Source organism: Cricetulus griseus, chromosome 3 (assembly GCF_003668045.3).
Source record: "Cricetulus griseus strain 17A/GY chromosome 3, alternate assembly CriGri-PICRH-1.0, whole genome shotgun sequence".
NCBI lineage: Eukaryota > Metazoa > Chordata > Mammalia > Rodentia > Cricetidae > Cricetulus > Cricetulus griseus.
Genome location: NC_048596.1, coordinates 12,729,102 through 12,745,059, shown reverse-complemented (window position 1 = coordinate 12,745,059; position 15,958 = coordinate 12,729,102). Strand labels below are relative to the sequence as shown.

Genomic DNA, 15,958 nt, shown 5'->3' with positions numbered 1-15,958 from the left:
GGAAACTGGGAGGAGGAGAGGGAAGGGAAGCTATAATCAGGATATGTTGTATAAGGAAAGAATCTATTTTTAATTAAAAAAAGAACAAATCAAAAATTTAGCCTTCCTTATATTTGACCATTCAACTTGAGCTGTAGATGTCTCTGTGTAGAGACATACTTACTCTCAAAGGAACAACTTGTCCTGGAGACCTTGGAGGAAAATTGGCCAAGTTAGAAAAAAAAATGCTGAGAATCCACCAAAGGTTCTGTAGTCAGGAACAATGATTCTTACTTAAAATCTTCAATGAAAATTTGAGATTATCATGTTGAATATAGCATTAATAGTAGTGTCATATATCAAATGCAGAAAACTGAATGTATTCACCATAAATAAATGGTTGAGATCCACTCAGTGGATATGCTAATAACCTTGAGTTCGTTATTATCTAGTATAGAAATAAATCGACCATCACACACATTGTGTAAATACCACATCTCAAATTTTTTTCATTTTTTAGAAATAAAATACATGAAAATTTGTAGAGCTTACAAAAGAATTGTATCTTATTGAATTTCCTCTTATAAAATGATACTATTTACCTCACCTAACTTAAAAATACTAAATATTATTTTTAATCTGGGCTTTTAGGATAGTATTATCTTCATTTAAAGGATGTTGATAATGACATTTCCTGAGCTTAGACAGGGATGGAGATTTTTGTTTAGTCCTGTCCATCAATCCAGTTCTCAGGAGAAAAGAAATAATTTGCATTTGCAAGTGGATAAATGTCAGCTATTGAATGTGTATGAGAAACTACTACAACAAATACAAATTCTCTCAGAAATTGTCCTTTGTGTGTTTTCTTGAAGGCTGTGGGAGTGTTTTGTAAGGGCTTGACCATGTCATTATCATCAATGTTTTCTTATAAAATGGTTGACTAATTTTTGCCTCTTTCAAGCTTTTGAAACACAAATACAGTTCCTTTCTTGCTAGTAGATTCTAATTAAGCTACAAACTCCAAGGCTAAATGAAATAGCATGTTTTAAGAGGAAGGAAGATTAAGTGGTTCCTTCATTTTTCTTATGGACCTCAGACTGACATCATTGTGCATACAGATGTATGTATGCATATATGCACAAATGAAAAGCATTAGCTTACTCAAGGGTGTGAAGGTTCTCAGACTTAAATAATAGCTATATTGCTTTGCAGAGAAAATAGGAGTCATAATTGAAAATCTGGGGAAACTTTAGCTAGGCTAACAAGGCATGTGGTTTCCTACAAATTGAAAGGATATATAGCTAGATAGGCATGAAGACAAAACAGTGTATAGGTTGATGCATTCAACTGTGACCATGTTACTTTGGATGAACAGAAATTAGACCCTAAGTGCTATTTCAGGTAAGCACTGAATCCAGTATTACCACTGTTCCTTAGAAATATTAGAGGGAAAGGAGCAATAGGCTCCCACTGAATGTAGTCTTCCAGTGAAAACTCACAATGGACAGGGTGTCTAACTGATAGGTAGGTTGAGGCGTGATGATTGGCTAAGCCATGACAGACTGTCCTGTTTCCCTTCAATGTTCTTGGAAAGAGAAAGGGAAACATCACCTGGCCTTCTGTGTTCTTTTGTTCATCTATACATGGCTGAGGATACTAGCACCTTGTTTTGTTCAGAGAAACATTTCTACAAGAACAATAGTTTGAACCAGTACATGCCTCTGAAAAGGATCATTGCATGTGTTATTCTGAAAAACTTCCTGGCGGCCAGCACACCACACCTCCTGCATTTGCAGTAAAATAAAAGGAAACAATCTGCCTTACTGGAGGAAGGACCTCTGATTCTCATTGACTATTCTCATTCTAATGCTGTTCTAGTTTTATAGGAAGAACTTCAGTGATTTTGGAATATTCTATTCTCCCTCTCATGTCACTAATGTAAAGTTAGAGATATGCAGACTAGGCAAAGACCTGAGAGGTCATATATAGTCTAGCATAATATCTGACACAGCAGGCCGTTTTGTGACACCTTAAGAGATACAACATGCCAGGATAACAGAACAGTGAGAAAAGCACTTAGTAAATACTCAGGATAGAGAGTTCTCATCTTCTACCATGGCTTTAGTTGTTAGGGGAAAAATGTTCTGAGCACTGAGCAACAATGAACTAATGTTAGGAGTTTTGCACATTGAATCTGGGTACAAACAATTTTTGAATGGTGTAAGTGGAAGGACATCAAGATATTGCTTTTTCTAGCCATTCTAAATGTTGCTGGAGTTTCTCATGTCCTACCAGGTCCCACTGTCGCTTCAGCCCTAAATAAACACATAGAGACTTACATTAATTATTAAACTGCTGGCCAATGACTAGGACTTTTTCTTGGCTAGGTTTGTCTTAATTATTAACCCATAACTACTAATCTATGTATTTCTATATGGGCTTATCTTACTAGAGAACACCGGGTGCATCCTAGCTTCCAGGTCTCTACATGGTGTCTCTTTCTGGTAGGCTCTCTGCCTTCCTTTCCCAGAATTCTCCTCATTTTCTACTCCTCCTGCCTATCTTCCTGCCTCTATTGCCCAAATAGTGCTTTATTCATCAATCAATAAGAGAAACACATATACAGAATGGCATCCCCATCACTAAGTTTCCATGAATATATAAGTATGCAAGAAAATATCACTAGTTTCTTCATTTGCCTCATACATATTCATTGATTACTTATTATATACATCCAGAACTACTACAGGAGCTGGGATACACTGTTGAACAGAGCAATGTGCATGAGAGCTTACATTCTGTACACAAACATAAGACTGTTCTTTTTGGGAGCATCACTGGAACAGAAAATTACGTTCCTTATTCTCTCTATGGCTTTAAAAACTGATGGGTCCATGTATTGAACTGTTTTCTCTCTAAATCCATTAATGGACATTATCTTCTTTTTGTAGTGAATAATCAGGGTATGCTTTTTAATACATGGAAGCCTCCTTCTTAAACAGTAAGTTGAAATGAATGGTAATTAATTCAGTCTTCAGCTTCTTTTTTCCTTTACTAACCATGCTGTCTAAAATTCATATAATATGTTTCTAGTCCAATTTGTCTTTCACCTTAAACCACACTAATTGACGGGTCTTTAAAAAGAAAAGGAACTATGACTGAAATTGAACAGAGTATTTAATAGACAGCAGAAGGATTGTTTCCCTCCTTGTGCGTAGAGCCTATAGGCACTCATTAAGTTTTGTAGCTTGATCAGCTTCTGTAGTATTACATTGTTGGATAATACTTAACTTGTGATTGACAAGGAATGCAGACCCTTTTGCCTGAAGTCATTATTTAATTAGTTAATCTTACCCTTTCTTCAGCTCTTTTTCTTTTCTATTTCACATTCTCTTTTTTTGTATTCTATTATTTTACTTTATGGGTATTTTGTCTGCATATATGTCTATGTTCCATATGTGTGCCTAGTGCCCAAGGAAGCCAGAAGATGGCAGTAGATCCCTTGTAACTGGAGTTACATATGGTTGTGAGCATCCATTTGGGTGCTGGGAGTTGAAATGATGTCTCATGGAAGAGCAGCTAGAGATCTAAAGTACTGAGACATCTCTCCAGTCTCTAAATACTTCACTTTTAAGTTGACTCTGCCTTACAAGTCATGTCCCTGCTCAGAAAGCCAGATGCATCTATCCAAAGTTCTTGATGATGACACAACATGGAAGAATATAAAGGCTTTAGACATGGACCAAAACTGAAAATGGCAAAACCTAGAGGTGTGTCTTCCCCACTCCCCACTTTTCTCTTTGCTGAAATACCACCAACATTATCTTCCATAATTTATTTATTATGTTTGTTCTGACTGTATATTATCTCATCACTGAATCCTATTGACTTCACTTGTAAAAATATCTGAAATCATTTTATTGCTGTGTCTGTTCTCCATAGTTCCCTTTAGCTAGGTTCATTTTCTTTCTTTCTTCCTTCCTTCCTTCCTTCCTTCCTTCCTTCCTTTCTTTCTTTCTTTCTTTCTTTCTTTCTTTCTTTCTTTCTTTCTTTCTTTCTTTGTTTTTTTGTTTTGTTTTGTTTTTTGTTTTTGTTTTTCAAGACAGGCTTTGGAGGCTGTCCTGGAACAAGCTCTTGTAGACCAGAACTGGTCTCGAACTCCCAGAGATCCACCTGCGTCTGCCTCCCAAGTTCTGGGATTAAAGGTGTGTGCCACCACCACTTGGCACGCTCAAAACCTGGTGGCACTTAGGTTCATTTCTTATGTGGTCATCTACTTTTATCCACTTTAAGTTGTAACAATCTATGTACCGCACAGATCTAAAATTTGTCTTTTAAATTTGGATCATGTCATATCTCTCATATTTCATCTGGAGACAAGGTCCTCTATGACTGAGTCTTGCCCTGTCTACACATTCTGCTTCTACTTTCCATTCTGCTATAAGCATTGACAACCCTTTCTGTCCAGAGAACAGGTCCACTTCACATTAGCTGTTTCCTCTGTCACAGCCCTCCCCTCTACCTCTGCATATCTTCTTCTTTATTGTCATTTCAGATCTGCATTTCCGCTATTTCTTGGGATAGTACTTTTAGTCACTATCAAATCACTTATATTATCACGACTCATTTCTAACTCTTGTTCCTATATCAGTTTATTGGTATATTGTTTGTCTCCTCAAGTTAACTACAAGTTCCACTGGTGATAGGACCTTATTTTCTACTCTGCACTCTGAAAATACTGCTGTCCTGTTATGACTGGGGACACAGCTAGCTCAGGCACATAATAAGCATGAGCTATTTGATCAGGGGAATTCACTTTATTTTCTATCTGTTTTCCTGTACTGCCATTATTTGGAGGTCATTCAGAATTTTACTTTCTCCTTGACTACTAGCAATCTTACTGGTTTCAATTTCACCTATAGACTTAATATGGGAATCCCAATTTCCTTGGCATGGACATTAATGAGCCATTGATATGAGGAAGCAAATGAGAATTCCTTGGGGATAAAATTCAATGCAGTTATCTATGAGTATTTACAAGGTCCCAACCATCACTTATTCATAGTCCAGGCCCAACATTCTTATAGCAAAGATTCTAAGATTTTTATTGTGTTCTCTGGAGTTTCTTTCAGGAATTTTATTTTAACTGCTTCATCCTGAAACAGCCAAGTGCTAGAAATCACTCTAACCAGGAAATACTCACATGGTACAATTGTGGCCTCCCAAGAATCCCGTGGATCATAAATGAGTGTCAATATTCTCCATCCTCGCTCTGCCTCTGGAGACTGTGCACTTGCTTCCAGTATGACATCTGTGCACTCTACTTGCCTAGGCTGCCTATCTTTCTGGGCTTGTCTTTAGGTCTGTGCTGATATGCCATTCTCCACTTTAGCCTGTGAGACAGAGCCTTCCATGGAGATTATGCCAAAAAGCAGGGCTTCAGTCTTCTACAGTTCTGTCTCCATTTGCAACTTGTCTTTTCTTGAAGCTTCTGTCTTTGATTCTTGGAAGTGTGATATGACCTCATCATCTACCTCATTCTGTCTTCTTCTTTGTATAAAGTAAGAGAAGCTGCCCTATGCCCTATGGGTGAATATATGAGAAGAGAGAACCTCCCATCTTGAGATCCATGTTGCATTCACTGAAGGTGGCTCTGCATATGTTGCTAACTCATCTTTATCAGTGAGTAAATTCTTGGTGAAGCAAAGAAAGAGGCCTTGAACTCATGTTGGAATTATTCTGTAAAAACAGCAACCAATATTTTTAGAGTCGTATCAACAAACAGGCTTGAAAAAGAGAAATCATAAAGCGTACACTATTTTTCCTTAATCCCTGGGATAACTAGTTAATGGCCATGGAAAATTCTAAAACTACCCTTATTATTGTAGGAAATTCCAAATCACAAGAGCAAGAAAGCTTGAATTGTGCTATTTTCATAGCAGTTCAGGTCTCTCTACCTTCCTTTACACTCGTTTAGCTTGCAACTTAATTTTAAAAAAATGGCTGAATTAACCAAGCCCTTAAAATTGAAGATAGATAATAATAATTTAGGAATTTATAAAAAATTTCTGTACAGTGTGATCACTTTTCTTTTATGACTATGGATCAAGGTGTGCTAGCAACCTAAGCATTGTCATACTGACTGGCCGAGATGGGTTAAGATGTTGTTCCCAGTACTACTTTCGATTTTTTTTTTTTTGAGACAGGGTTTCTCTGTGTTGCTTTGGAGGCTGTCCTGGCACTCCAGGCTGGCCTTGAACTCACAGAGATCTGCCTGCCTCTGCCTCCCAAGTGCTGGGATTAAAGGCGTGCACCACCAACGCCTGTCCCCAGTACTACTTTTAATCTGTGTATTTGGAAAGAACGATTAGATAGGAACATAGAAGGGAGAGTAACAGTAGAATAGAGAGATTAAAAATAGAGAAGGGATGGAGTGGGTTTCTGTTCATGGAAACCGTGATTCCTAGAACCAATGTGTGGAAGTCAATTAAAATCATACTGGAGAAATTGGGTGGCTGGAATAAAACAGGGTTTTCCCCTTCCTTTCCCTTTTCATGCATCTATCCATTTTCCACTCCCATAGCCCTCATCAGTACTGGGCTATGAGGATGAGTGGAAGCGTCCTTGACCTCAGAAAGCTCACAGTAAGAGTCAGATACATTTCTGAAATGATGTATGATATAAAGGAAGAAGCATGTAACAAAGATTATATGTGAGGTGTCAAGTGGTCTTTCAAAGAATAAAATGATCATTGTTCCCTAAACTCTGAGAGCTCAAATCCTGAAGGTAGGAGAAGTCCCGTATATAGGAGGGGTCCAATATCTTAAGTTTTGCATCTGGAGAAGACTTAGGAACATGAAAGGAAAAGAAGGATCCTAGAGGATGAAGAAGCCGAGCACACATCTTTGGGCTGTACAGAGGTACTTGGTATTATCAAGAGGAAGGAAGCAGCATGTGAAATCACTAGAAGCATCCTTTAAAGAGGTGCATGTTCTGTATCCACAAAGGACCAGGCCTATCTTTTATCCAGGACAAAAGATGGAACAGGACATCTCATAGCAGTACACACACACACACACACACACACACACACACACACACACACACACACACACACACTTACCATGCCTTCAAGCCTTTTAAGGTGACACTGGATGGTGCAAGAGTTTCAACATCCATTCTGAGCAAATAGGAAATTGCGTTTTTTGAAAGTTGATCTGAAAGACACACACACACACACACACACACACACACACACACACACACACCCTTCCTATAGAGCACACTCACACTATTCAATTTATCTGTGCCAGAAACTCCAAGGGCTGAATTGATTGTGCTATAAACTGAACCTTCAGTTTCATTCTTAGTATTTGAAATGTGACACTCCATCTATTGAGCCCTCCTCTGTGCATGGTGTGAGTGTGTGTGTGTGTGTGTGTGTGTGTGTGTGTGTGTGTGTGTGGTTTTTCCTCAGTTCTAATGTGCTGAAATATTTCTGCAGGTCTGGAGTCTGCCTGCTCTGGGAAAAGCAATTTTGATCAAATCTTATAATATAGGGAGATGTTGTTGATTAAGTATTGATAATCCAAATTGCCAGATATCAAGATACAGAGGAAACTTTAATAACCTAAAATATGGTGGTCAAAGATTGTGACTTTATTTTCAGCTGTGTCTTCCATGTATTTGTTTCTGCCTCAGGGTGAGCTTTGATGAGGGCCACTCCTGGAGCAAATATGGTTTCACATTGCTGCCTCTCTTCGTGGATGGGGCGCTGGTGGAGGCAGGAGTGGAGACCCACATCATGACGTGAGTACTTACCTACTGTGGCAGAGAAGGGACTGAAGACCTCAGTTCTCCTACATCGGTAGATTCAGTATTTCCCTGTGGAATACAGTAGAAAATCATTTCTTCCCAGGGCCAGAGTTTCCTCATCTATGAAATAGAAATGGTTATATTTGCACTCACCAAGCTGCACTGCTACTGACAGACTAGCCTCCTAATTGACCTGTGAAATTTCTAACAGAACTTAAAGACAAGGAAGCATCACCATTACCTCAAATTCGACAAAATAGAAAGTTAAATCTGTGATGTATTTGAGATATTTGGCATTCGCATGAAAGTATTTGCTTGGTGTCCAACTTGAAACCAGCCTAACACTCTGGTCAGAATTGAAAGAACAGATGACGTCCTATATACAGAACTGCTACAGGTCAACCAAGATAGGAAGTAGAACACAGCCATGACTAATATCATTATGTTGGACTTGTGTTACAATTGAACTTTTCTGGAGACATCTGTTGTATGGGTAAAGATTTCCTTCAGACTCTGTTGCTTGGGAAAAATTATTGCTGGTACCCACTGTGTGCCAGATATTATCCCAATGGATAATTCAGAAAAAATTCCAACTTTACCCTGTTAGTTAAATAAGATGGACAAATGACTTTGCTCTAGAACCCAGAATACTCTGTTAAAGATCACACTTTTGTCAGAAGTTCCAGGAAGTGCATAAAATACTAGGAACACTTCTATCATTCACTTCAAACACTTGTTTGAAGATTTAGGTCCATGAGATGACTTTCTCAAATTCTTCTCCAGCATTCACTTACTCATTAGGCATGAAACAGGAAGCTTCTGTCTTTGTAGGACTCTCCCTAATGTGAGTCAGGACCAATCTTGGGCTCTGGTTGTAAGTTCTACAGGGCAAAAGCACCCGCATTCAAGAGGCAGTATAAGGTGCCTCCTGACTGCAATCCAGCCAGAGTTCATTGATTTTTCCAATTCAGATACGACCTGGTTCTAGAATCTTGGTCAATGGTCCCTAATTCAGCCATTGTTTTTTTTTTTTTCTTTTGTCAAGACTTGCCTATTTTCCTTATCTTTGGCCCATAACCTAAGGTATTCAGCATGTTCTTTTAGGAGACATTGCATGATTCTGTTGGGCATGGCTTTGAACCATACCACATACACAATAATCTCCCCCATGGCCTAGTATTCTCTGGACTAAGGCTGCAGTTTAAATGTTGTGTTCATATAATCTTAAATGTTAACAATTTGCCCCTTCATGTGGAGTTGAGCTTGTTACATGGGTATGAAGGGTATGAAGAGCCAAACTAACTGAAAGGATGGGATGGTGTTCTGTAACCCTTCCTTTCCATTAGGGTTCACAGGGGCTCAGTAGAGCTTTGCTACCTCTTCTGTCTTGCTCATAAAGATACTTAAATGCACAGCATGGATATTTCATATAAAAGATGTGGGGTAAAAAACATACTTGTCTAATGAAATTAAGATGGGTCTTAGAAGCATTCATCAAAACGAACTTAGCCAATTTTTAGTTCTTGCTTTATTTTTTTTAATGCATACTTGAATATAACATGTTTTGATCACAGCCACGCCTTGCTCTTCTCCTCTAATTTTCCAAGATCTCCATACATGCATCCTCAACTTTATGTCTTCTACTTTTTCCTCTTAATATTTGAAAACATAATTCACTGAGTCCCCTTGATGCTGCTTGTATGTCTATGGGTGTAATAGTGAATAGGCAACCTATCAGGAGTCAGAAAACTGACTCCCCCTCTAGTAGCAGCTTGCTTGCTGCCTTATAGTTCCTTATCTAGTAGTGGGACTGTTAGTCCTTCCTCTAGTCATGCTGAAACATCAACTGGGTTGAACTTGTGGGGGTCTTTGTGTAGGTTTCCACATCTGTTGAGAGTTCGTGAGTACAATAGCCCTACAACGTTTAGAAGAAGAATTCCCAATAGTCTGCCAAGTCCTCAGGCTCTTACAGTATTTCCACTCCCCTCTTCATTGATGTTCCCTCAGAATTAGGTGTGTGTGTGTGTGTGTGTGTGTGTGTGTGTGTTGTGTGTGTGTGTGTGTGTGTGTTATAGATGTTCCATTTGGGGATGAGCATTCCATAGTCTCAATTCTCTTTACTTTGAACAATTGTATTGTCTGTATTAACTTCCATTCACTTCAAAAAGAAGGGTAATCTAGTAATCTATAGGTATAAAATTAAATGTTTAAAAGGCAGTTGGCTACTGTATCAACTTAGCAAACCCATAATAGTAGCTTCTCCTTTGAGGTTTGCCTGTGACCTCTGCAGCCAAGAGTTCTTGTCTGGGTTGAAAGAATTAGACATGAGTTCCCATCTATTTTGTAGTCCTTAAATCTAATCAGAGAGATGTTGGTTGCAGCTAAGAAAACTGTGCCACTATTAAACAAATGAGCATATATTGGAAGGCCATTAATCATCATAGTGTACAGGGATAGCTGGATAATACTTTTCAACTTTGGAAGCCTGAATAACAATTACTGACACTTTCCCCTAGATCAGTACTGACTTGATTTCTGCAAGACGTATAACTGAAATGAAGCAAGTATATGTGCAGAAGTGGAAAATATGCTGAGTGTGGTAACCTAGAAAGCAAATAACACATGTTCTCTATTAGATGAGGGTTTATCTTTGAAGGTGTAGGCTTGAGTGTACAACTCGGAGTACCCATGGAAGTTAGAAAAGTGGAAAGAGAGCATTGGAGGAAGTGAGAAGAAGGAGGGGCTAAAGGAGGAAGCAGATAGAGAATACTGGTATAAAGTGTGGAAGGGGAATAATTTAAGGAGGTAAGATTAGTGGGAAGAGAGAAGGGACATAAATAAGATGGTGTGGGATAAACAACACTAAGTTTATTTGAAAAGGCCGCATGGACTCCCTCTGTTTCATAAGCTTTCTAGAAATGAGTTATATATTTGAATCTTGGTTTTAGATAATGATGATGTTTCTCTTTGAAGCCATAGTTTATTTAAAAACAAATAAAGCCTTGTGCCAGGCATGGGCCCCCTCTCCATGAGTTGTTGGTCAGGAAATCCCAGAGACTCCAAAAACATTGCATTCTATTGCCAGTTCTCTGTTTCTCGCCAGAACTTGAAGGAAAGATCCTATTGCAGCTTTTAAATTTTAATTAAATAAGAGTTTCTCCTGTGTTGAAATATTAGAGGGTTTCTGGATATTTAGGACAGGTAGAAGGCCTGGAATGGTTACCAAGAGGCTCTGTCTGTTTCCTTTTCAGATTTGAAGAGACTTTATACCCAGTTGGTTTACTAAAGCCAACTAGTGCTTTAATTTCACAGAATGAAAATGGAATTCAAAAGTTATATATTCTTTTGGAATTACAAGAATAAGGAGTGGATTTGGAGACAAGGGTTCTTCCCTTGCCATTGAACCTTACTAATGAAAGAGGACACTTGAATTCTGTGAACTCACTTTTAACCTCATTGTAGATTAATGGTGTGGCTGTGGAAAAAAGCTACAGTGTGATGCTATTGACTTTTCATCTTGATTTGCAGAATTTATATGTTTAATACTTTACTCATTTAAAACACATCATTTGTGTGATATATGTAAGCTTTGTTTGTCTCTTAGAGGATAAAAAGGTTAATGCATCACTTTCCCTTTAAGGGCAAAGTTCTGGGAGTAAGTGTTGGTATACTAGTCATCGGGGGTCTCTGGCTTCTTCGCCAGGAGGTGAGCATAAGGATATGAGGACTTCACAAAACATACACACACACACACATACACAAACACACACACACACACACACACACACACACACACACACACACACATACACACACACACACACACACACAGAGAGAGAGAGAGAGAGAGAGAGGGAAATTAAGTTCCTATGAGGCAAGATGTTTCTACACTATATCTCTTGAGTATTAATTATATTTACCAGTTTTATGCTAACACAGACTTTAGCCATCTATACTTATGGGGTAAATGAATTATTGAATTAATGAGTGAATAAATAATCCTATGAGACAAGAATGAGAACCGTGTTGTGATCTTTATGACTGGTCTGGGGCATAGCCCTGGGACTTATATGAAATCAATTCTATGCCTCCAGGAATTCTGTCATTCAAAGATTAGGATCTAGCAGTTGGTAATTATGTGCCTGGTAGTTGGGTTGGAATAGAACTAGTTGTATCTGCTATTCTCTGAGCAGGCTTGTGTGTGTTAAAACAACCAAGAGCCAACATAATGGCATGAGAGTAAGAGGGCAGCTGGTGAATGAGAACCTTATGAGGAATGGTTTCTGATTCTCTCCTGTGAGAATCTGTCCAGTTTGACACTGGTTATTTGCCTGGGGAATATGCATGGGGAGACAAGAGAGTGCCCAGCATGGAGGTCTGTGATTTGCTTCCCTTTATTGCTCTTTTTTCTGTTGTCATTTCAAATGTGATTATTTCAACATCTCCCTGGTAAACTTGACAGCAGCCATCTAGTCTAGCCTAATTCACAATGAAATGTGACCATTCTTATTACTTGGAGCCGAGGATACACTGGATGACTGACATGCTAGAGTGCCTGTTGTGGTCTCAGGCAGAGGCTCTTGAGGTGATGAGGTGCCTGAGTATGCTAGAGCACTTGGCTCCTTATGGTCCACTACTTTTATGAAAGGTTGGTGACCCTCCAAAATAACACCTTAAGCAAGGGCTCTTTTTCCTCTTGGCTCAGATATAGAATCAGATGGAAGAGTGTCTTTCCCACATCTTCAGTCCTACACTGTATTTTCCTTACTAATGTGAGAATTTGAAAACAACTGACTTATCTTTTTCAGGGACGACAGAGGACTAAACACACTCTCTGCAAAAGAGACATCTAGGGCAAGAATGTTACTTCTAGAACCAAGCAGCAAAGCACCTGGGGAGATTTCAGTCTAATCTTCAAGAGTGCAGCCAAGATTTGCAGCCAGTTTGCATAACCCCTCCCCTTCTCTGGGTCAGATATTTCCATGAAGTGCTTTCTCAAATGTGATTTCAGTGAAATCCCCAACATCCCGCAGTGTAGACAGGATTATCATCCTTGAGCAAATGAGGATGCGGAAGCTCAGAGAAATGTTTGAGACAGACAGCATGAGAGCGAAGATTGTGAGCTCAAATGGAGCTCAGAGGGGTTTTTTATTATAGCGGTAAAAGCTGAAAGATCAGAGAGACAAAGAAGCAAGCCACAGCCACCTCTTATCTCTCCAACTTGTTAGCCTGAAAGGGGGTGGGGCTGAGCTCCTGTCTCTAGGAATTCTTAGACAGATCCTGTCTCCACCAACCTTATATTCCTATCTCTGCCTCTCTAGTGCTGGGATTAAAGATGTGTGCCTCCAAAGCACTAGAATCAAAGACATGAGATCCCAAGTGCTGGGATCCAAAGATGTGTGCCACCACTGTCTGGCCTCTGTGGTTAACTAGTGGCTAGGTCTGCTCTCTGATCTCCAGGCAAGCTCTATTTGTTAAGAGTCCAAACAAAATAACACCACAAGAATTTATCTCTAAGGTTTGTCCAATAAGGAACCGCTGTGTTTTGTAGGAAAGTGTTGAGATGCTAATGACTAGAGTGTCTTGATGAGTGCCCATCTGTGCTCACCCAGTTGTAAGCCAAAGAAGACCCATCCCTGATTTTTAATTCACAGTATGTTGGAAAAAGAATATGATGAAAGCTTGAAAGAATTAGGGACTAATTAAAAGGCAAGATGTGAGGCAAATTGTACTTGCCACTGGATATCAAACAAGTGATGAAAGGCAGAATAGTTACAAAGGGCTTCTTGGCTGTGCAGAGAGAAGGAGATAAGTCATTACAGGTGGATGGCACAGTCTGAGCAAATAGGGATGGGAGGAATGTGCCTGACCTGTCAAAAAGAGGCGGCAAAGTAGGAAAGGCTACAAATGCCTTCAGCAAATTGGCTAGACTCCACTGTCTTGCTGACTCCCTTTGTAAATCCCACTCTAATTGGCATAAATCTCTGATCCATTGTTCTACCAGCAGAACTAATAGCCAGAGTGAAGGGGAGCGATATAACATTTTGCCTAGAAAATTATGCAAACCCCAAAGCTGCAGACATTTAAATAGAAGCAAAGACCTCCTTTCCACCAAAGAGCCACTAGACTCACTCTAAGCCAGGAACATACTTTTAAGTTTGTATAGCCAGAGCAGGATGTGGAGGCCCAGCTCTAAGCTGTAAATGCATTGTTTAGCGACGAGTAACTGCATCCGATAAAGTCTCTGGAAATGAACCAGAGCTGTTCCCATTGATCTGTTTTTCAATTTTCTGTTGTTTGCTGGAAGAACCTGATTTTACTTTGCCCAAAGTAAGTCATTCGCGTAATCACCAAATCCAGTGAAACCCCTCAGTTACAGCTTTTCACTCTGTGGCTTGATTCCCAGTCTTGAGTTTATCACCAGGCTTCTCACCACTCACAAATTGAGCTTCCATTTGGGGCCAGGGACTCAAGAGCTGACTACTGGTATGCGGGGGGGGGGGGGGGGTTCCCTCATCACACTGGGGGCCGACAACTGCCTGAAAAGAAATGGTTATTTTAACCAACAGTTTCCTATCTGTGCTTATTAAAACTCCATCTCGAGGGGCAACTCTCATCACTCACAGGATTCTTCACTCAACATCCCTTTGAGGTCCAGTTTCCTCACCTGGATATGAGGATGAAGAGAAACCACCCCCATCAAGGGGGCATTGGAGATATCTGTAGGGCTCCAGAGATGGCTGTGTTGGCAAAGGGCTTGATTTCCAGAACCCACATAAATAGCCAGGTAGGGTACTATGTACATGTAATCCTAGTGTAAGAGAGACACCACAGATAAAGGAGAATCCTTGGGACTCACTGGCTAGCTGACCCAGACTACTTGGATGTGTAAAGGTAACTGAGACCTTATCTTAAAATACAAACAACAAAGGTTTCTTGAGCTTGAAGAATGGCACTTGAGGGTTTTCTCCAGCTTTGACATGCACGCACGCACATATACACATGCAGACAGACAGACAGACAGACAGACAGACACACACACACACACACACACACACACACACACACACACAGATGGTTTTAGTCTCCAAAGTCTAATGCTCTAATAATGGGCCACTTTCAGGGAAAACTATAGTGGACTAGAGTAGAAGTGAAAATACTATTCTCCAGACAGTAAGGAAGTCAGGCTTTGCTGGCTCTGGCATTTCTATTACAGCAATTCAGCTGCCCCAGTTCATTTCATGAAGACAACCACAGACAATTGAGACCAATGGGAATCAGGGAGTGCCATTTGAAACTTACAATGAAAAAAAATCAAAATTCAAACAGTTTTCATGTGTCATAAATATAATTTTTTATTTGTTTTCATTCTTTCTAACATTTAAAGCATTGTAGACCTATTAAAACACATGTATCCCTCAGGTTGTGATGTGACCCCAAACAAGAGTGCCCTGGGAGCTTCATCCAGACTGGTTCCCTTCAAAACATCTTAGCTTTTGACAGCATTGTGGCTACATGAGCTTCCCCTGAGAGGCCCATGTGTGAGAATAAAAGCATAGCCTCTAGCTTGTGGTGTTTGGAGAAGTGACTGGAACATGAGGATGCTTTCCTCATCAGTGTACTCACCCATTCACAGATTTGTACATTAATGGTTCATGAGAAGGTGAAGGGATATTTGAGCAGGGGCCTAGTTGGATGCAGTAGGATCTGTGTACATACCCTAAACTACATTACTTGTGCACCCTCCCCCCCACCTCTTGCTTATTCTACTTGTGGTCCACTAGGAAATGAATGACTTACTCATCTACCACACCCTTCAGTCCTGCTGTACTTTTTGCCTCAAAACAGGTCTCAAAACAGGTTGAGCAAGCCTGCTATAGACTGAAGACTCTGCAACCATGGGCCAAATTAACTCTTTGGTCCCCAACATTGTTTCATTCAGTTGACTTGTCACAGTGTCCAAACGTGTAATTCACCAGACACTGCTTCTGCCTGTAAGTCACTTCTTCAAATGTGTCTCCTACACTGTACTGTAAATACACTTTCTGTGAAATGACTGAGAATCTGCCTTAGTTTTTCAATGTTTACTGGATTATAAATTATAGATCAAGATTTGCACTTACTTACTACATACATTTTGATGTATACATTATCCAGAATCTAC

The 15,958-nt window shown here is 39.7% G+C and overlaps 1 protein-coding gene across 1 annotated transcript in view; it reads left to right on the top strand.

Annotated features, from left to right (window-relative positions):
• The window catches only part of Sorcs3 (sortilin related VPS10 domain containing receptor 3), a 625,100-nt gene that overhangs the window by 542,775 nt on the left and 66,367 nt on the right, over nucleotides 1-15,958 (top strand). Inside the window, exon 14 of the mRNA XM_027407465.2 lies at nucleotides 7,681-7,788. Within this exon, the coding sequence (XP_027263266.2) occupies nucleotides 7,681-7,788 (108 nt within the window). The remainder of the gene's footprint in view (nucleotides 1-7,680; nucleotides 7,789-15,958) is intronic.